Source organism: Bactrocera oleae, chromosome 2 (assembly GCF_042242935.1).
Source record: "Bactrocera oleae isolate idBacOlea1 chromosome 2, idBacOlea1, whole genome shotgun sequence".
NCBI classification, from domain to species: domain Eukaryota; kingdom Metazoa; phylum Arthropoda; class Insecta; order Diptera; family Tephritidae; genus Bactrocera; species Bactrocera oleae.
Window position 1 is genome coordinate 28334401 of NC_091536.1, and position 21823 is coordinate 28356223.

The following is a 21823-nucleotide window of genomic DNA, read 5'->3' on the forward strand; positions in this document are numbered from 1 at the left end:
ATGTGATTTGCACTAAGGAAATATAGAAGCTTGCATATATTGAGGAAAAGAAATTACATCTTAGATAAAGCCATGATGTATATTTACAAAATGCCGAACGAGCTAGGAACTGTCTTGCAGAAGACCAAAAGAGAGCAAAAGAAAATTCCAAAGAATATTATGGATTCTCATTTGATTGGCAAAAAGCACTTCTGTATCCCAAACTGTCTTTTTCCGTAGCCTATTATAAGTGAAACATGTACGTATACAACTTGGGTTTCCATAATTTCCATGATGACAATGTCAAAATGAATGTATGGGATGAAACAACAGCTTCAAGAGGTGAACAGGAAGAAACATCGTGCATTTTAGTGCATATGGAAAATATCTTAGATTCCCAACACGTAATAGCCTACAGTGATGCTTGTTCAGGCCAAAATCGCACCATTAAAGTAGCATTGACATGGTTAAAAATTGCCCAGTCATCGAATAATAATATTAAAACGATAGACCACAAATATATGGTATCGGGTCATTCCTTTCTACCGAATGATCGTGATTTTGGTTTGATAGAGAGGAAAATAAAAAAAGCAAATTACTTATACTTATACAATGGATGAGATTCTTGATAAATGATCCTTATAAAATATTTTATAAGACTTCTTTAGATGATTTTGAACTCCAAGTTTTGGATATTTTACCTAAAAGAGGAAGACCAAAAATATACGAAAATATTCAATTACTTCCATTATACAAAACCACTAGACCAGTAACGGAAGAAAAACATAAAGATCTTATGTGTTTGCTACCATACATCCTTCCAGTTTTTCAGGCACATTTTAAAAATTTTAAAAAATCGAAATTATGATAAAAATGGATTACTTTGTAAAAATGATTAATAAATGTTAAATTATTTCATTAAAGTTGTTGTTCCAAGTAAAAATACAATATTTTATAACTTTAAGTCAAATATAGAACATTCAGTTAATTTTGAAAATGGTCTAAGTCAATTCAAGGTCTAAAAACAACAATTTCCTATTAAATTCACACAAAATTTTATATCTATAATAAATATTTTTTAATTTATTCAAAAGCGTTTCATTAAATATCTCGAAACAAGAAATATATGACTTAGACCATTTTCATAATTATGGGCACATTTAACATAAAGTTTCTTCATACTAAAATCTTTCCTATAGATGTAACAAATATAGATGATCAATGTAGCATTATTGAACAAACACATACTAGAGCACATCGTAGTTATGATGATAATATTAAACAAATATATACAATGTACTAATGGCCCGACAAGAGTAAAAAACTTAAAAATATTGCAAAAACTGCGAAATTTGTAATAGAAACAAATACGACAAGGAAGAAGAATAGTTGCATCTCGACATCTTTTACGCTGAAAAAAAATTAATTTCATAACTTGCGTCGATGCCTATTAAAAATTTCTTATTTTGAAAAACATAGAAAATAAATTAAAAATAGACGAAAATGTATTAGAAATCTTGCAAATGTTCCCCGAGGCTAAACGACCAACCTTGAGCAATGGCCCAAGTTTTAGCACTCCGCAATTTAAATCACTAATGCAAACATTAAATATTACCTTCTATTATTGCGGCCTAAAATACAGTACCACGAATGGACAGGTCAGATGTCCGAAACAAGTATTCAACCTTGTAGACAATTTGGAAATTATGTTTCGAACAGCACAACAGTACAATATGACTATTCATTCTATTATTGAAAGGAAACCATTTGATATATTTTACAACAAAGTATCTTATTAAGACATTCCAGATGCTTTAAAAATTGCACAAGCAAAAATACTGCGAGCATATACAAAACGCCAAGTTGCAAGAATCGAAGCTCGAGAAAATCATTCAGGTGTTGGTAAACCTTTATATTAAAAAATGTTGCAAAGGAATTTAACATTCATTATACAATGAGATCGTGAATAAATTACAATCGAATTTAGTATCTTATTGACTTATATTTAGGGCCATATACTTAGACTTAGTTTCATTGCTATATTTTAGTTCGCGTCAGCAAAAATTATATTAAAAACATCTTCAAATGAGATATTTGTATGTGATATTAACTCGACCGAAGAGGCTAAATTTAGTACATAGAGTTGATGTGGAAAACGTTAACCGGAGGATCGGAATTTATTATATTGGGGATATGAGGTTTAGACCGAGGTATAGACCAATTCCTTTGTAATTCAGCACTAAACCAAATAATTTAAAAGAACACTTGTCTGCTTAATTTCACTTAAATATCAAACATTTTGGCTAACCTGAATGGTTTAAATTTAAAAACAGAAACAGACGGGCCTAAACGTTTTTTGAAGCAATTTCATATATAAATCATAATATAAGGTACTTCACATACCATCACCAATCATATGGAGTAAAGTCAGCCAGATGTTCGAAAATTCTAATATAAGTTATATAGGGGCTAGGTCAAGATTCACCAAATTTCATTCATTTTAGGGAAAAAGTTGCACTGCTATTAGAGAAATACGCTCTTTCATTTTTATTAAGAAAACTCACGTATTGGCCGATATATGCGGTATAAAGTCAACCGGAAGTTCAAAAATCTTTATATTAGGTATATGGGGGCCAAGGCAAGTATTGACCAGATTCAACTCATTTTTGACATACAGACATACTATTATCAAGAAAGGAACCTCTTTGAATTTCAGTTATGTATCTCTCACATGGACCGATATTAATGTCAACTATATGTACTGGTTTCCACATATTCGGTATCTAAGGGCTTGAACAGCTTTGGTTCGATTTAAACAATTTTCCGTCACAATATGGTATATATTAAAAGCATTATTGGTTCAAAGTTTTATGCCGATACATTCATTGGTGCTTGATTTCTATACTGGAAAGTGAAAAAATCAGATGGGAAATCAAATATTGTTATATAGAAAGCAAGCGTGGTTGTAGTCCGACTTCGCACTGTAATAAAGGAATGTCCGAAAACGTTATATACCGAATTTGGTTGAAATCGCTCCAGCAGGTCCCGGTATATTTTAGGTGTCACAGACAACTGTTATGTCAACTAAATTATTATACTCTGTAGCAACATGTTGTAAGAGTATAAAAATAATCGAGTTGGATATAGGGATATATGTATACATATATTTATAAATGAACTGGATAATGAGACGAGTTGAAATCCGAATGACTGTACGACAAAACTAAATATTTCGTCATTCGATGCTTATAATAATTTTACATTTTTATAATTTGATATAATTATAATTTTATATATCTATATTTTCAGTGCTCGTGAAAGTTGGTATTGACAAAAGCCGTGCACATTATCTAGTGGCAAACCAGTCCAAAACTAATTCCGAAGATTTGATAAAGAAAAATTCTACAACAATTTCTTCTCGGATAATTTTTGTTGAAGGTGAAAATCGGTGCTTCTGTATATGGCATTGTAACTGTCATTGCATTACAAAATTGGAAACTCATGTAAATTTTAATATTTGTAACAAAATGGAATACGAAGACAGACAGAAAGCGGGAATATTTCCAAGCTATGCGTCTAATCAATATTTTTGGCATAATTTCAGTGAATATGAGAGAACACATAACCACGAAATGATGTATTTTTTGATAAAAAACGCAAGCATTCTATTACTAATAATGCTCATATTAGGTAAGACAATGTTGTAAAATAGTTATATTTCTATTCCTTTGACCACTATTTCTATAAGCAAAATAAAATATGTTAAAAAGTTCGTGATAAAACGAATATTTTATACTCTCGCAATTCCCTAGAAGCAAAGCTGGCGGAATACTTTCAGGGGCAGCAAAACTTTATATTAAAGAGGGTTGCAAAAAAATAATTACAATCATATTTGGAATCTTATTAACTTATGTAAATATATTATAGATTATGAATTCAACGATTATTGTATGCAGTATAAAAGCGTTTGGGTATATCGTGGCCCGATTTTAAAAAAATTTTGGTATCAAATTATAGTATATACAATATTCAGCTATTCACTTCATTTGCCTGAGATATATTACATTTGACCGATATATATTGTGTCAAGGCAACATGATGTTTGAAATTATTATAATAGGAATATAGGAATAGGGGTAGTAGAAACCCGATTTTATTTAGTTTTGACACCATGAAAACTTATTTCCAGATGTAATTGCTGTCTGACTTTCATTTAATTATACATATTGATCTATTTATATGCATGGTGTAAAGTCAATCGGATATTTAAAAATCCTTATATATTAGATATATGGGAACTAGGGGAAGTATTGTTCCGATTTTATCCATTTTAAGGATACGGCCACCCTATTGTCGTAAAGAGATTCTTTCCGTATTTCAATAATATATCTCACGGATTAACCGATATATTCCGTAAAAATTTAGACTTAAGCTCTAAGGTCCAAATGAGATGGCGTAAGATGGCATACCTCAGGTGTCAAAAAATACATGTACTAAGTTTCATCAACATACATATGTAAAGGGTGGGTCACGAATCGTGATACAAAAGCAAACTGTAATAACTTTTTCTGTGTGAGTTTTCGACTTTTTTTTTTATTTGGCAGTTTATTATTTAAGATTTTTAGAAATGAATGCATGGGATACAGAAAAGAGGGTTTGGATAGTGCAGCGGCTCCATTCTTTGCAGAGTTCAGACGGCATTTGGGCGGCACTCCCCCGAGTAGATGGACCATTATGAGGTTGGTAAACATGTTTGCCGAATCTGGAAGTATCGCAAGAGGACCGAACGATCGAGATCCGTATGATCGTGTTCAAGAAACAACCGCGGCTCTTGCATCGTCAATTCAGGCAAATTCAAGTGTTTCAACTCGCAACTTATCAGCGCAACAAGGAGTTAGCAGATGGTCATTACAACAGCTAATTCATGATGACATAAACCTGTTGTTGAAATGGCTGAAGAAGACAATAACTTGATAAATTGTCTGTTTATGACTGATGAGGCTCATTTTGATCTAAATGGAAATGTAAACAAGCATAACTGTCATATATGAAGTGAATCAAATCCAGAAATAATCCACGAGACGGAACTTTACCGGAACGAGTCACTGTGTGGCACCGTTATTTAAAGATGTTGAATGAGTTTTTTTACCCACAACTGCGCTGAAGACATATTCCTTTCAATAGCGTTTGATTCCAGCAAGATGGAGCAACTGCATACATAGCCAGACCGGTTATAACGAAGCTCCAACGAAATTTTTAAACCAAATTAATATCAAGAAACTCCATTTGATACTGGCTCCCAAGGTCACCTGACCTGACTACACCAGAGGTTTTTATAAGGTTATCTCAAGCAAGAGGTGTACAAAACAAAACCCAAAAATCTGACAAAATTGAAGCACTCCATTAAATCGACAATTGAGGCAGTCCCGATTTCAACCCTTCAGGCCGCAATGAACAATTTTTGAATTATATGTCGCATATACGTGGCGGAGCATGGAGGTCATTTACGGTCCATAATTTTTAAAAGTAATTGACTATATAAAATAAAATAAAATTTTTATTATAATATTACAATAAAAAAATAAATGTAATGCATTGATTAAAAAAAATTATTACAGTTTGTACATATAATACATAAGTAACTTGAGTATGAGTCGCTTGCAGGGGTAATCGGGCGCGCAGACCGTCCCTATTACCGTCCTTTATACCTATTTCGATCTTTAAATCTATTTCGATTAGATTTAGGTGTTACAAACACTGTAAGATGAACAAATTACTATATTCTCTATTGCAATATATTACGAGTGTACAAAAGTTTATCCCACATCTAAATTCAGATAATCAGACAAACTTCAATTAAAAAACAGTCCGATTCATACCAAGGCTCAAACTGTTTGAAGCACAAGACGATATAAAATTTAATAATACCTTCGCCAATCGCTAAAGCTGAACGACATAATAACATGCAAAGATAATTCGATTGTAATTCGCAACCATAGCGAATGAATAAAAAGCATTATCATTAAAAACTATACACCAATTATATCAAATTTTATAAAATGTCATAAGCCAATTTGGTACAAACATTCACCTGAAAATTGTTATGAAATTACAAAAATTTTACACATGAATCATCTGAAACTAAGGATATTGACCGACTGGCTTTACAACTTTGGCTTCGCCGTACTTCGAAGCAAAGCAAATCAAAATGTAAAAGACGAACTTGTGAATATTTACCATCGTTTATATAACTGCGTACAAACGAGGTCTCTTTTGTTGCGATTATATGCATAATCTCTTTTGATGTCGCTCATTAGGTTCACATCAGCAACATGAGTCCCACAGCTTGAGTCGAACAATTTTCTGCATTTTCTTTTATATTACATTTTTAAGTTCTTGTACGTTTCATGTACGCGGTGCACTAAAATGTTTTTGAATATCCAACTTTTTATCCTTGTGAATCCTTTCTAACACATTTTTATTACATTATGGATATTTACATACATATTTGCATATGATGCTAATCCTGTTTCCCATTTAAACGAGGTTCACATACCTCATCTGAGGGCTCTAAATTATTAAGAATATTATTGTCATTAAATATGTTGTTTCTTTTTATTTCTATTAATTTTCCTTTCCTTTGTGTCCAAACCTTTCATGCAATAATCGATAAATATTTATATTTTTCGCATTAACATTATATGCTTGAAATTTAAAAAAACGGGATGTTACTCAATATATCTGAATTTTTAACAACTATCAATCTTCAAACACATTAAAACAGCTTACTTTACAGTTTGAGCAGAGAATGTTAATGAATAATCTATTAGTATAGAATAACGGAAATTATTATATGTAGTACATATAATATAAGTATAATAAAGTTTCACATATTTTCCGCATTAAACTAATGTAGATCCAATATTATACATTCAGTTAATTTTGCTAAGATATTTTACATATTGACCGATATATCTGGTATAAGGGGGATTGTCACGCTTTTATATATTTTTAATTAATTAAAATATTTAATATAGTGGAAAGTCAAAAGATCGGATGGAATTTAAAATTGTGTTATATGGTGGTAGACGTGGTTGTCCGATCTCGTCAATATTTTCATGCGGGCGTAAGAGATGTCGAAATGATTTTTCCTGTGCGAATTTGGGTGATATAGCTTGAATAGTTTGAAAGATACATACATTAAACCTAATTGTATATTTCTCTTCCAACCTCTTGGAATTAATTCACTCATCACTCCATTTTGGTTTAAAACGCACCAATTTTATTCAAAATCCAATTATATTTAAAGCCACTCAATAAAAACAAAGCACTTGCGATGCAGCGCAAAAATATTAGAATATGTTAATACAGCGCGATTGACCTATCTTCAGGTACTCGGCCGAGGACAATTCAGGCAGTGTCCATGTGACTGGGCGATTTGCTGTCTTTGGATTGGTGGATGTTAAATATGCCGCAATGTTGCAATCGGTGTGGGCGACAACATAGCGGGCATCGGAGGCGGTGCTGCTCCGCGGACAGCGATGTTGACGGGATTAGTGGCCGCGTGCCACTACGAGGAGCGATTGGAAGGGCTGTTGTAGCCGTAGTTCGGGGTACTGGATTTGCCCCAGGGCGTGGCACATTAACGGCCGAACGTATTGCTGGCGTTGTTGTTGGTGCATTTCCGTCCATAATGATCTATATGGGAAAAAAGTTATTTATATTATAAGTTTGTCGCATGATTGAGTTGTAAATTTGGGCCACGTTAAGTGGCATAAATGGGTCGTTAGTTCGATCGACCTTTTACCGGATTTATTTTATTTTTTTTGAATTAATTTTAGTTTGTTCGGTATTATCGGCTGTGGGTAAAAAGCATAGCTTTACGAGCGGTCTAGTTAGTAATCCGGTTTGCGTACGGAGATCGGCTACTCGTCGGAACCATGGTGAAGGTTTTTTATGCGGGCAAGCCGCCATTCGGTAGAGGGGAAGCAATCATCGTGTACTAGCACGATCTCCAAGCTTCGGCGCCTTTTCTGGAGTTTTCCAGCGGTACTCTTGTGGAGGTCCTTTAGATAATCTTCTTTCCATCCGCGGCTAAAATTGTGATGGAGAATTTTGATTCTTTCCCATCGGTTTAATAAGGATAGCGACTCCACGTCTGGCTCAGGTATAACCAGAATGGGTGCTCCTTTGAGAAAATGACCAGGAGTTAGGGCGGTGAAGTCGGAGGGATCTTGCGAGAGGATTGTGATTGGCCGTGAATTGAGTACGGCTTCAATTCGAATTAATGAGGTCGTGGATTCTTCATAATTAAACTTGTAGTTTCCAGCTACTTTTTTGAAGTGGGATTTGAAGCTTTTTACAGCTGATTCCCATAAACCACCCATATGAGGAGCGCTTGGGGGGATAAACTGCCAATTAATGCCTTGGGGTGCGTACTTCTGTACAATCTCAGATGAGACTTGTTTGATTAAGTCCACAAACTGTTTCTCAGTAGGTCTTTTGGCTCCAATAAACGTTTTGCCATTGTCACTCATTATTTTTGAGGGAAAATCACGCCGTCCGACGAAGCGAGCGAATGCCGCGAGAAAAGCCTCTGTCGTCAGATTTGTACATAGCTCAAGGTGAACAGCTTTTGTCGTAAAACAAACAAAAACTGCCACATAGCCTTTCATTAAAGTGGGGGACCTTAACATTGAAGCCTTTATCTGGAAAGTCCCAACAAAATCGACACCTGTTGTTGTGAAGGGCAGAGCAAAGTTGCAGCGTTCAGGTGAAAATGCTGTCATTATCTGCGTTCGCATTTTTTGCTTGTACGTTGTGAAAACTTTGCACATGTAAATGCACTTCTTTATTTGAGGCTTAAGACGGGGAATATAAAACTCTTGGCGGACTATTTGTTGCATAAGGCGGTGCTCGGCGTGTAGCATCAGTATGTGGACTTAATGCAGATATAACGTGGCAAGCCGTGCTTTTTCTGGTATGATTATGGGACCTCGCTCGTTGTATGTCAGGCTGGAGTTGACAAGCCGACCATTCGCACAAAGCAAACCCTTTGTGTCGTGAAATGGATTTAGTACTAAAAGTGAGCTGTTTTTATCCATCGGCTTCGAATCTTTTAGCAATGATATTTCTCGGCTGAAGTAGCGCGCTTGAGTAGATGCGATAAGAACGCCTTTTGCTTTTTGTAAGTGTAGGTGCGTTAATGTATCGCATTGGGGGTATATTGGAGGTGTTCCGTCAACTTTAGCTTTGAGCTGCTCTATAAATGATGAGAATCGCTCAAGGATGTCAGTATCATCCGATGTTACATGGAAAGAGTCGAATTTTTGGCTTTCTGGGGCAATTATATTGCGCATGGGCGCTTGTGGCCGAGAATTAGGAGATTCTGTTAACCAGTGGAGGCCATTCAACCAGAGGGTGGTGGTGGCAAGATGCAGGGGTTTGCACTCTCTTGTACCTAGATTAGCAGGATTATCAGCACTGGCTACATGTCGCCAAGTGGCTGATCCTACTAGGTCAAGGATTTGAGACGTTCGATTGGAATTATACGTCTTCCATGCATGTGGTGGTTTTTCTAACCATGCTAATACAATTTTGGAATCGGACCATAGATATAATTTATATTGTGCCATGTTTAAATGCAGTTGTACGATGGACACTAGTTTGGCTAGTAATAGTGCTCCACATAGTTCAAGTCGTGGTAGACTTACTGTTTTTAAAGGAACCACTTTTGCTTTTGCTACTAGTAAGGTTTTGTGGTCGCAATGTCGCTTTGTGTTCGAACATATAATATTATACATAGTTGCGCAATATGCCTTTTCAGAAGCGTCACAGAAGCCGTGTAGTTCGACTTTGTGCACTGGGGCATAATTTACCCATCTGGGACCACTTTTCTAAACGAAGTGGTTTTACTTGTTCGTCCCAGTCGGTTCCATCTAACCATAATTCATGTATTAGGATTTTGGCTTGTATCATATTTGGCGAAAGCCATCCTGCAGGGTCAAAAAGTTTTGCCACAGAGGATAGAATTTGTCGCTTTGTTATGGCGGATAATGCAGATATTGACTCTGTAGTGTATGAAAACTGGTTAGATATCGCATTCCATTGGATCTCCAGAGTTTTTGTTGTACTTTCTTTTTCGAATTTTGGGAAATTAGTATCTAACAAATTTTCATTTGGTATATTTTTAAGAATGTTAGGGTGGTTCGCCTTTATCTTTTTCAACGGAACCCTGCGGTTTTTAGGGCTTGTACCTCTTGTGATAGTGACTCGTATGCTTGTGGAAGAGTGTGACTTCCAGACAATATATCGTCTACATACGTTTGTGTCCGTCCGTCCATCTGTGTAAGCTGTAACTTAAGTAAAAAATGGAGATATCTTTATGAAACTTGGTACACATGTTTCTTGGTACCGTAAGACGGTTGGTATTACAAAACGCCATTAATCAAAAACAAATAAATTGCCATAACGAAGCTCCACAACAAGATACAAGACTCTTATTTGGTATACAGGAGCACATTAGGAAGGGGCATCTACTGTTAGAATTTTTTTTAAAGTGGGCGTGGTCTTGCCTCCTAATAAGTTTAATGTGCATATTCCCATACCACTGAAGCTTTAATAATAAAATTTACTGGGAACAAATGTTTTTAGCATTTCTATCAACGGTGTGAAAATGGGTGAAATCGGTAAACAAGCCAGAGATATTAAATTTGATCTCTGGGATGGTATACGATGATTTTATAGGAACCACGTTCAAAATTAGATCGATTAGGCGTGGCACCGCCCGCTTTTAGGTGGAAACTCATATCTTGGGATCTGCTTAACCGATTTCAACCAAATATCGGTACATAATATTCTCCTCATATTTCTATGTTATAGTACGAAAATGGGCGAAATCGGATCAAAACCACGCCTATTTCCCATATTACATCATTTGAAATTCCATCTGATTTTTTCATTTACCAGTTTGCAAATCAAGCAACAATGATTATATCGGCGTAAAACTTTGCGTGAATAATACACTTAAAGTATGCCACCTTGTGACCAAAAATTATTTAAATTGAACCAAAACTGTTCAAGCCCCTAGGTACTGAATATGTAGACCCCAGTGCCTATAGTTGACTTTTTACCGAAAATATCGGTCATCAAAGAACAAAACGGCAAGATCCACAAAGAAATCTAAAAAGAGTATACCATTTGACTTTGGGAGAGCATAAAATGTTCGGTTACATCCGAACTTAGCCCTTCCTTATGTCTTTGTTTTTTTGGTTTTGTTTTTGTGTTTATATACACGAAGGTAAGCATGTGCATTCAGTCAATTTTTATATATTATATACTTATATATGAATGTACATATATATACAATTAACGGTTTTTCGTAATTTGAACCCGCAATTTGAACCGGTAAGTTAGAAGAACTTGCCAATCGTTAGCAATATATTGAACGGTTTTTTTGCTTTTTATTACAGTTTGTTTTTGTGCAAAATATTATATAAACTGTAATTCACAATAAATATACATACACATAGCCAATAAAGTCTGTGTTCACCCGACACTTTTTTTAAGTAAAGTAAAAACACAGTGTAAATAGGTAATTCAGTTCAAATTTTCTGCAAGTATTTCTTCTTTATATTCTTAAGTTCAAAATGCAAAAACAAAAATGTATATTCCTATTTTCATTTTTGTGATAACGGGATTTTAGTGTAAGAACAAGTAAACATAAGCAAGTCTGCGTTCAGTTAGCTTGAATTGGAAATACCGTTACTTCTCATGAATTTGTTCATTCTTTTTGCGTAGATTCTATTGTGTTTTAATATAATTAGTCATTTAAAGAGCTCATGACGCGATTTAATAATATTTAAAAAAATGGAAACCAATGGAAAAGAAATTAGCCTGTCGGAAAGAAAAATTATCATTAAGTTGTGAAAAGATGGATGCGAAAGTTTCAGAAAAATTGTGCTCACTATTGGAAGAACGTATTCTTCTGTCCAGTCGTCGTAAACAATTAAAAAAAAAACCGGAATTTTAACATCAAAACCGCGATCTGGCCGTCCGAAAATATTATCAGCCCGGGAAGAACGGAAAATAATAAATATGGTGAAAGTTAACCCTCGATTTACGTCCACAAAAATTATTTAAAACGTAAATATAACCATTAAAAAAATAATTTGCGAAGAAAATGCTAGAAAAATTTTACGAAAAGCTGGATGGCATGGTAGTGAGTGTCATGAGTCGCTCAAAAGAAACCATATATTTCACTTATAAACAGGCGAAAGCGCATTGCATTTGCTCAAAATTTTATAAATAAGTCGCCGGAATTCTGGAGAAAAGTAATATTTTCGGATAAAAGTAAATTTTGCACTTTCGGCATAAAAGGTCGACAAATTGTGTGGCGCGAGTCAGGAACTGCCCGTGAAAGGAAAAATCTTGTTGGTACAGTTAAACACGGAGGTGGCGGAGTTATGGTGTGGGGTTTCATGGCGGCTGGTGGTGTGGGTCAGCTTGAATTTATTGAATCCACAATGGATAAATGGGGTAATTTGAACATTTTAAAAAACAATTTGAAACAAAGTGCAGAGAATCTTGGATTATCTTCGAAGTTTTCGTTCCAACAATATAATGACCCGAAGCATACTACTGAAATAGTTAGACTTTGGTTCTTGTACAATGCTCCTAGACAACTTAAAACGCCCCCTCAATCACCTGACCACAATCCTATTGAGCATCTATGGGATCTGTTGGAAAAAAGAATTCGTCAGCATACAATAACAAGTAAAGAGGCTTTGCGTAGTGTTATGAAAAAAGAATGGTCCCAGATTACAGCTGAGGAAACAGATAAGTTGGTAAGATCAATGCCAAATCGATTGAGCGAGTTTTTAAAACAACGCGGCTATCCAACAAAATATAGAATTTAATTTTTCTTTATCATTTTTAATACTTTTGTAGCTGAACGCAGACTTAATGATGCCTATGTTTACTTCTTCTTACACTAAAATCCCGTTATCACAAAATGAAAATAGGAATATACATTTTTGTTTTTGCATTTTGAACTTAAAAATATAAAGAAGAAATACATGTATTGTAGAAAATTTGAACTGAATTACCTATTTACACTGTGTTTTTACTTCACTTGAGTGAGTGCAGACTTTATTGGCTATGTGTATGTAATATATTATATAATATTAGGTAAAGTAAAAAGTTCGTTCGGTTTTTTATTGATTTTTCAAAAGATGATAACTTTGTGTACATTTGTCCGATTTAAGTCAAATATGTGCCGTTTTGTTCATAAACTTGTTGCCAACGAGATGCCAACCTCATTATACCCCTCTCGTGGAAGGCTGCGTCCCTATTAGCAAAAACCTCGGAGAGCTAATTTTCACAGGCCTCTCTTGAGGCCAACTTCTCACCATTAAGCGCGATCGCCATGGACAGGAAAAGATTTTAATCACTTGGTGCCAGCTCCGGACTATAGGGTGAGTGCATTAGGACCTCCCATCCGAGCTCCTGGAGCTTCTGGCGCGTCACCAAAGACGTGTGTGGCCTGACATTGTTCTGATGGAACACAATTCGGCCGCCTCTTCTGGATGAGTGCTGCCTTCAAGCGGTCTAGTTATTGGCAGTAGAGGGCTCAATTGAGCGTTTGGTCATAGGGGAGCAGCTCGTAGTAAATGATTTCTTGCGAATCCCACCAAACACGCAGCAAAACCTTCCTGGCCGTCAATCCGGTCTTGGCCACCGTCTGGGCCGCTTCCCCGAGGTTTGACCACGACCGTTTGCGCTCGATATTGTCGAAAGTGACCCATTTTTCATCGCCAGTCACAGTCCGCTTCAGAAACGGGTCGATTTTGTTGCGATTCAGCAGCGTTTCGCAGATGGAAATTTTTTGCGTTAGTTCGTGTGGCACCCAAACATCGAGCTTCTTTTTAAATCCAAGGTTATGCAAATGGTTCTTTATTTCCTCAGCAATTAAATAAGTGCTCACGTGACGGTCTGTTTCCACTATTCCCATGATTTTATCGCAATTTTCGACGACAGGCCTCCCGACGCGTGGTGCATCTTTGACATCGAAATTACCGGAACGGAACCTAGAAAATCACTTTTGTGCTACACGTTCGTTTACAGTATCGGGCTAATAAACTAAATTAATTTTTTCAGCCGCTTTGGCTGCTTTTTCGCTTTGATCGAAGAAAAATTGTAAAATATAGCGAATTTTCTCTTTGCTGGTGTCCATCTTTGACTAGCGCTCACAACGTACTGAGTCAATCAATCGAAAAACTGTCAAGGACAAACTTTTAGCGCGAACAAACACGTTTTCAGCCCCGTATAGTATGACATAATACGACACGTAACACTAGTACTATGGACAATAACGCCATCTCTTAAATAAAAACCGAACGAACTTTTTACTTGACCTAATATTATATAATACATATTAATATAACGCAATTGACCGGAACAGTTCCGCTGATATAAAATAACATCAGGATAAATATATTAATATAACATATAATACAAAAAAACTTCAGGTACTCGACCGAGGACGGGAATCAAAACGATGGCGGTGTGTTCTTTGTGAGCGAGATACGAAAAAGAGGTCAGCCGCTTCGAGTGTCTGTGGTTTTGTTGATGGTTGGTCGTTGGTTGGGTTATCTTGGGTGGTAGTGTCGTTGTGTGAGGTGTATGTTGCGTGAGGTGAGATGGTAAATATTGCGAGAGGTGATGTGGTGAATGTTGCGTGTCGGTGATGTGTGATGTAAATTGTGTTAGTTGATGTGGGAGGTGAGTTGGTGTGTATAGTTTTCGGGACAATGTAGGCTCATTTAGCCATTAATATAGAGCGTAAACACGCTCCCTTTTTAAAAAAAATTCAAACTACAGATGCTTCTTGTTATTACGATTCGTTTTACCAAAATTCAGCTTTCAATCATCAATTGTGGCTGATTTATGGCAATTTATAAGTTTTCTACAATATTAACGGCGTCGTCCTCACTTTTTCGTCAAGAAACACGTGTACCAGTTTTATTGCGATATCTCATTTTTATTAAGTTACAGCTTGCACAGACAGACGGACGGACTGACAGACAGTCACTCGGAATTGAACTCGTCTCATCATTCTGATCATTTATATATGTATAACCCTATATCTATTTCGATTAGTTTTAGGTGATACAAACAACCGTTAGGTGAACAAAATATTATACTCTGTAGCAACATGTTACAGGAATATAAAAATATAAGCATGTTAGATTTTTACTGTGTCAGCCGATTAAAATGAATAACACCTTAGTATTAGAAGCAAATGATGTAACCTATCTTGTCATTCACTTGGACTGTAGGCACTCATGGAGAAAACATATATCCAACAAAATACAATAACTAGCATGAAAATAGGAGCAGCAAATTTTAATTGGCTTTTAAATAAAATCTATCGAAATCTATTAGCTAATGCCTAGTACAGTCTTGTAATCAAGCCCGCCTAAAACGGAAATATTTAGCAGACTTCTAAAGAGCAAGTATTACCAAACAGGCTCAACTAGAACCTTGACCTTGTCTAGTTATAAAAATATTTAAGATTGTATTACTTATTTTTAGGCTTTGAACAAACAGATTTAATAAATAAAGATAAAATGACAAAAAAATATATATTATATAACTATTAAATACCACATCGCTTATATCATCCTTTTTTATGCTTTGACAAGCAGGTGTAGCCATTTTTAAATTTTATTCCTTTGGTACATTGAAACAGATGAAAATAACAAAACACAAAATATTACTTCCAATCATTTATTCCTGCTTTGAATCTAATCGGAAGGAATTTTTTATCATATGTTCAATGATAGTGTCAATAATCCGCCTTACCACAAAGTAAAAAATTAATTATTTGAAATATTATTTACAGTTTCATTAAAATTTTTAGAGTAAACAAAAGAGTATCTATGAACTTATATACATATAAGTGAAATGCGAAACATATCTAAATGACACTTGGGGGGCTGTTCACAAATTATGTAAGGCGTTTAGGGAAGGGGTGGTGTTGAGTGAATCTTATAACTTCTTACTATGGACAGAGGGGGTAGTGAACTTACTATTGCGTAAGATTTTCAATTTTAATATTCATCACTTTCGCAGTAAGAGTTGGCGTTAAAGAAAACCGCCATCTGTACTTGATTTCTTTAACTTGATATTGACAGATAAAAATCATATGTTCTCAGTACTTCTAGACTTTTATTCTATTGTTATTATCGTTGACCGGTGATTTCCCTGTTATTTGGACTTTTGAAAATGTACGTAATTTAATTGTATACTTAATATTTTATCAAACATTTATAGATATTTACATTTATGTTATTTAAAGCGTGGGTAAAAGGTTTCCCAAATAAAACACCTAAGGTTTGTCAAGAAGAGTCAAACTTGTTCTGGACAACCAATAAAGAAATATAAGGTTGTCGCTTTTTTGTCTTTTGAATTTCGCGGCTATGTACAAAGCGCTACAGAGCTCGTATCTGGCAACACTATACATAATTTGAAAGGTCTTGACATAACCTACAAAACAACGCTATGCATGATTAGTTTGGATATTGCGTTCAACAGTTATAGACGTGTAAACATGGAGTTCACTAACGCCGAAATTCGCGCTATTTTAAAGTTTTCCTTCGTTAAAGGCAAATCCGCTAGAGAAACGTTCCGTGAGATTAATGGTGCTTTGGGGGATGGTACTCTATCACTTCGAACCGCGGAGGAATGGTTTCGACGATTCAGAGCCGGTGAAAACGACACCATGGATAAGCTAGCCGGCGGAAGACCTGTGACGACAAATACCGATCAAATCATGGAATACATCGAGTTAGACCGGCATATGGCATCTCGTGACATCGCCCAGGAGATGGGAGTTAGTCACCAAACCATTTTGAACCATCTGCAGAAGGCTGGATACAAAAAAAAGTTTGATGTTTGGGTGCCGCATAATTTGACGCAAAAAAACCTTCTGGACCGAATCAACGCCTGCCATATGCTGCTGAAACGGAACGAACTCGTCCCATTCTTGAAGCGGATGGTGACTGGCGACGAAAAATGGATCACATACGACAATATCAAGCGAAAACGGTCGTGGTCGAAGGCCGGTGAATCGTCCCAAACAGTGGCCAAGCCGGGACTGACGGCCAGGAAGGTTTTGCTGTGTGTTTGGTGGGATTGGAAGGGAATCATCCACTATGAGCTGCTCCCATATGGCCAGACGCTTAATTCTACCATCTACTGCGAACAACTGGACCGCTTGAAGCAGGCGATCGACCAGAAGCGTCCAGAATTGGCCAACAGGAAGGATGTAGTGTTCCACCAGGACAACGCCAGACCACACACTTCGTTGATGACTCGTCAGAAGCTACGGGAGCTCGGATGGGAGGTTTTATCGCATCCACCATATAGCCCGGACGTAGCGCCAAGTGATTACCACCTGTTCCTGTCCATGGCGAATGCCCTTGGTGGTGTGAAGTTGAACTCAAAAGAGGCTTGTGAAAAGTGGCTGTCCGAATTCTTCGCAAATAAGGAGAGGGGCTTCTACGAGGAAGGTATTATGAAGTTGCCGTCTAGATGGAAACAGATCATCGAACAAAACGGCGCATATTTTAACTAAATCCGATCACTGTAACACTTTTTATAAAGCATTGAATGAAGTGCAAAAAAGCTCAGAATCTAAAAGAATCAAGATGAATCAAGAAAATAAAGATGAATCAACTTGCTGCTGCTAAAAGAAATTAACATGCTCGATATATTCCTAAGCGGGTTAGTTAGTACTGTACTTCTGCATACTTATTTCATTATAATATTACTATTTTAATATTATTTCCAAGTCATTATTATTACTTAAATTCTACTCATTAAACTTATTAGTTATGCAAATTTTGGTTTGTATGATAAACTATAATCTAAATCACTTCTTACAGCAAAATGTGTCTAGTGGGCCTTTTACTTTGATGGGTAAAAACTCTACAGATTCCTCTGTGGCACTAGAGAAGTAAGAGTATATAAAGCACACGAACTGATTCCAAAAGAGACAATTCCTGATAAATCTCAATCAACACCTTATTCTACGCCAGCACAAGATGCCATGTCGTGATTCGGGTCTTGGAGGACTACATATTCATTAAGAAATAACTAAATTTCAAAAAAATCTTGATGGATCGAGAAAACTACATAAACGCAAAAAACGCAACGCTGAATATCAAAAAAATTTTAGAAAAAAAAGACAGCCATTCATCAAAGACCTTATCAAGGATCCAGTTGTAAAACAACAATTAAATGTGTACGAGACAGTTGGTCGCCCGCGTTTAGAGGAATCTGTACCTGAGTTGTTGACAATTTTAGCAGAAATTGCAAGCTTTGGAGGTGGTGCAGATGAGAGACGTCGGACTAGAATGGTAAGAAGCCGTCGAACTCTAGATGACTTCGTTAAAGAACTACAAGCGTCAGGTTTTAATTTATCACGACGTGCTACGTGTCCTCGCCTCGTCTTGTAGTAGAGTATAATTGAAGAAAAATAACATGTAGTAACAGTTCCGGTGAAGATGGTAAATTTTGCACTGCTTCGATTTAGGCTATCGAGTCTCTCACCTCAATGCTTGGACTTGCTCAGGTTTTTTTCTTATCACAGGACGACAAAGCGCGTATTCCAATCGGTAAAATTGCTGTAGAAAAACAAGCACCCTTTCTGATGCACATGCAATATCGAGTGCGGCAACCAGATCACGATTGGGGAATGGCAGAAAAACATAAATTAATACCTTCCGTATATGCTGTTATTGAAATTACTGCTGATGGAATGGGCAGGCCTGAAGCAGTGACATACAGTGGACCTACGTAAGTACATTGCAATCAGATGTGGGAAACATTCAGCATCATCAGCACGCTCTCATAGCATTGATTTAGCGCATCTCATGGAACTAAAGGAATTCCACTCACTGGCCAAAATGGAAGACAATGGTGTTAAACCAGTTATGATCATGACTGTTGACGAAGGACCTGATCAAAATCCCCGCTTTTCTAAAGTTATCTCTCATCTCTCAATTTGAGCTTGATGCTTTATTTATTGTCATGAATGCTCCAGGGCGAAGTTGTTTTAATCGAGTAGAGCCTAGAATGGCTCCATTGAGTCATCAATTATCTTACTTGTCTTACCGTATGATTATTTTGGTAATCATCTTGATGATCAACGACGTACAGTGTGAAGAACTTGAACTCAAAAACTTCGAAATGACTGGTGATATTTTAGCGCAGTTATGGAGTAAATTGATTATTTATGATAGACCAGTCGTTGCGGAAGACATAGATCCTTGACGTGATAATGTTGATGTAAGCCCAGCAGAATGGTCTGCTGATTGGTACTGTAAACATGTACGAGAGACCCAGTATTTACTGCAAATTAGCAAATGCACCAAATTAAAATACTGTGGAAAATTAAGGAGTAATTTGCGAATGATTTTATTAGATGGATTTACTCCACCACCTCCTCCTCTTCGACAAGCGCAAACTTTAGATATATCTAAAGACCAAGCTAATACTAATTTTCAGACTTGATTTTAACACCATACAATTTTTATTGTCCTACAGTTCAAACACAATTGATCGCACGTACATATCCGACGTGTGGATTGTACTTCGCATCAAATAAAAATAAGAGAACTCATCGTCAATCAGCTCACAAGTATCAGTGTGCTCGCACTGAGAATGTTCAAAAGATTAAATTATTACGTCGTCAAGCTCAACGTAGCCTGTGTCTCGCATCGTACAACAATAATACTCGTGATGTAGAATGGTGTGACAATGAAGATATTGATATCGAAAAGTTAGAAGAGTCTATCGAAGAAATAAAAGAATCGTTCATTCCGGTAATCGAATCAATATCCGACTGGCTAACCCATGTGAAAATAGCAGTTAAATTTTTAAATTGTTTTCTATTTTATTCAACACCTTAGGTTTTACTGAACTAATTCTGGTCAAAACTGTGATAGATTCTAAAATGAATGTTATTGCAGTAAGTTAAGCATATTTATAGTAAACAGGTTGTAATAAAAGATGTTTTCGTAATAAACTGAGTTAAATTTTATGAGCTAAAAATTCTTATTGAGGGACAGGGGAGTAGTTGTCATCTTATGATGTCTTACAGTAGGGGGACAGGGTTGAATCATCTTTCAAAATGCCTTACGTAATTTATGAACGGCCCCTTGGTACACATGTTCCTTGGCACTATCAGAAGTGTATTGGGTATTGTAGATGCGCGGAATCGAACCACTACAGTGCCTACAAAATATCGCTAACCGAAAACCTTTAAGTTTCTGTAAGTAAAACGAAAATTAAGATTCAAAACTGTAGTTGGTAGAGCGAAGAAGGGACAAACTTCTGTGATTTGAAAAATTTTAAAAACCTTACCCCGCACCATAATAAGTTCAAAGTACCATTTTTTGCAACCACATTTGCTCAAGACAAATCTTTCATAATTTAGATTGTGAAATCGGATAATAACCCCGTCCACTCCTTATATAACAGCTATGTTGAAAATTACTGAAAATTCGATACCTCACAAAAAATATATAAAAAGCATAAAATGCCACATGCTATAGAAACACAAGAGTTTACAATATCCTTTAAGTGAAATTTTTTATCTCATGAGCTATTTAACCAATTTGGTTGAAAATTTGATGCGCTACACTATTTTGACGTTCTTAATTTACAGTATGAAAATGGATGAAACCGGAACCACACCTACCATATATATTATATATTTTATCTATACTAATATAATATTATAAAGAGGAAAGAATTACCGTTCGGAAGCTACACTCTTCTCGGTGAAAAACGCCAATAATGTAACCCAAGGTGTGAAAAACTACTTAAACAATTCCTTAAATAACGTACACTGCGAATACTGCTGTTCTAGTTACGTCACAATAAGTGTTAATTTATAAGTTAATTTAAAAAACAAGTAAAGAAGGACTAAGCTTAAGTGTAATCGAAAATTTTATACTCTTGCAACTTTCAATAATCAAAACCGACAAAATACCTTCAGGTGTTCGCAAATCTTTATATTTAAAAATTAAGCGAAAGGGATCCACTTCATTGTTCGACGAAATCTTTTAATGAATAAGAATCAAGTATGTTATTATATTAGGTCAAGTAAAAAGTTCGTTCGGTTTTTATCTAAGAGATGGCGTTATTGTCCATAGTACTAGTGTTGCGTTTTATTCACGGTAAAAGTTTGTCTTTGACAGTTTTATTAACGTATTTTGACGGTCATAGACTCACTTATTTTTATAGCTATATTTTACTTCCCGTCAGCGAAAATTATACTTAAATCATCCTGAAATGAGATATAAAAGTATGTGATATAAACTCAACGGAAGAGGCTAAATTTAATATATTGAGCTGATGTGAAAAACGCCAACCAAAGGATCGGAATTCATTATATAAGGTTGTCAAATATCTTCGCTTTTTTGCTCTTCATTCAATGCTTTATAAAAAGTGTTACAGTGATCGGATTTAGTTAAAATATGCGCCGTTTTATTCGATGATCTGTTTCCATCTAGACGGCAACTTCATAATACCTTCCTCGTAGAAGCCCCCCTCCTTATTTGCGAAGAATTCGGACAGCCACTTTTCACAAGCCTCTTTTGAGTTCAACTTCACACCACCAAGGGCATTCGCCATGGACAGGAACAGGTGGTAATCACTTGGCGCTACGTCCGGGCTATATGGTGGATGCGATAAAACCTCCCATCCGAGCTCCCGTAGCTTCTGACGAGTCATCAACGAAGTGTGTGGTCTGGCGTTGTCCTGGTGGAACACT

General features: G+C 36.0%; 1 protein-coding gene across 4 annotated transcripts in view; it reads left to right on the forward strand.

The window, feature by feature from the left end:
* LOC106622153 (uncharacterized) overlaps positions 1-21823 on the forward strand; it is a 737325-nt gene that overhangs the window by 233201 nt on the left and 482301 nt on the right. For all 4 annotated transcript variants that reach the window (XM_070112913.1, XM_070112916.1, XM_070112915.1 and 1 more), the window contains exon 11: positions 3289-3669. In XM_070112913.1, coding sequence (XP_069969014.1) covers positions 3289-3669 — 381 coding nt within the window. The remainder of the gene's footprint in view (positions 1-3288; positions 3670-21823) is intronic.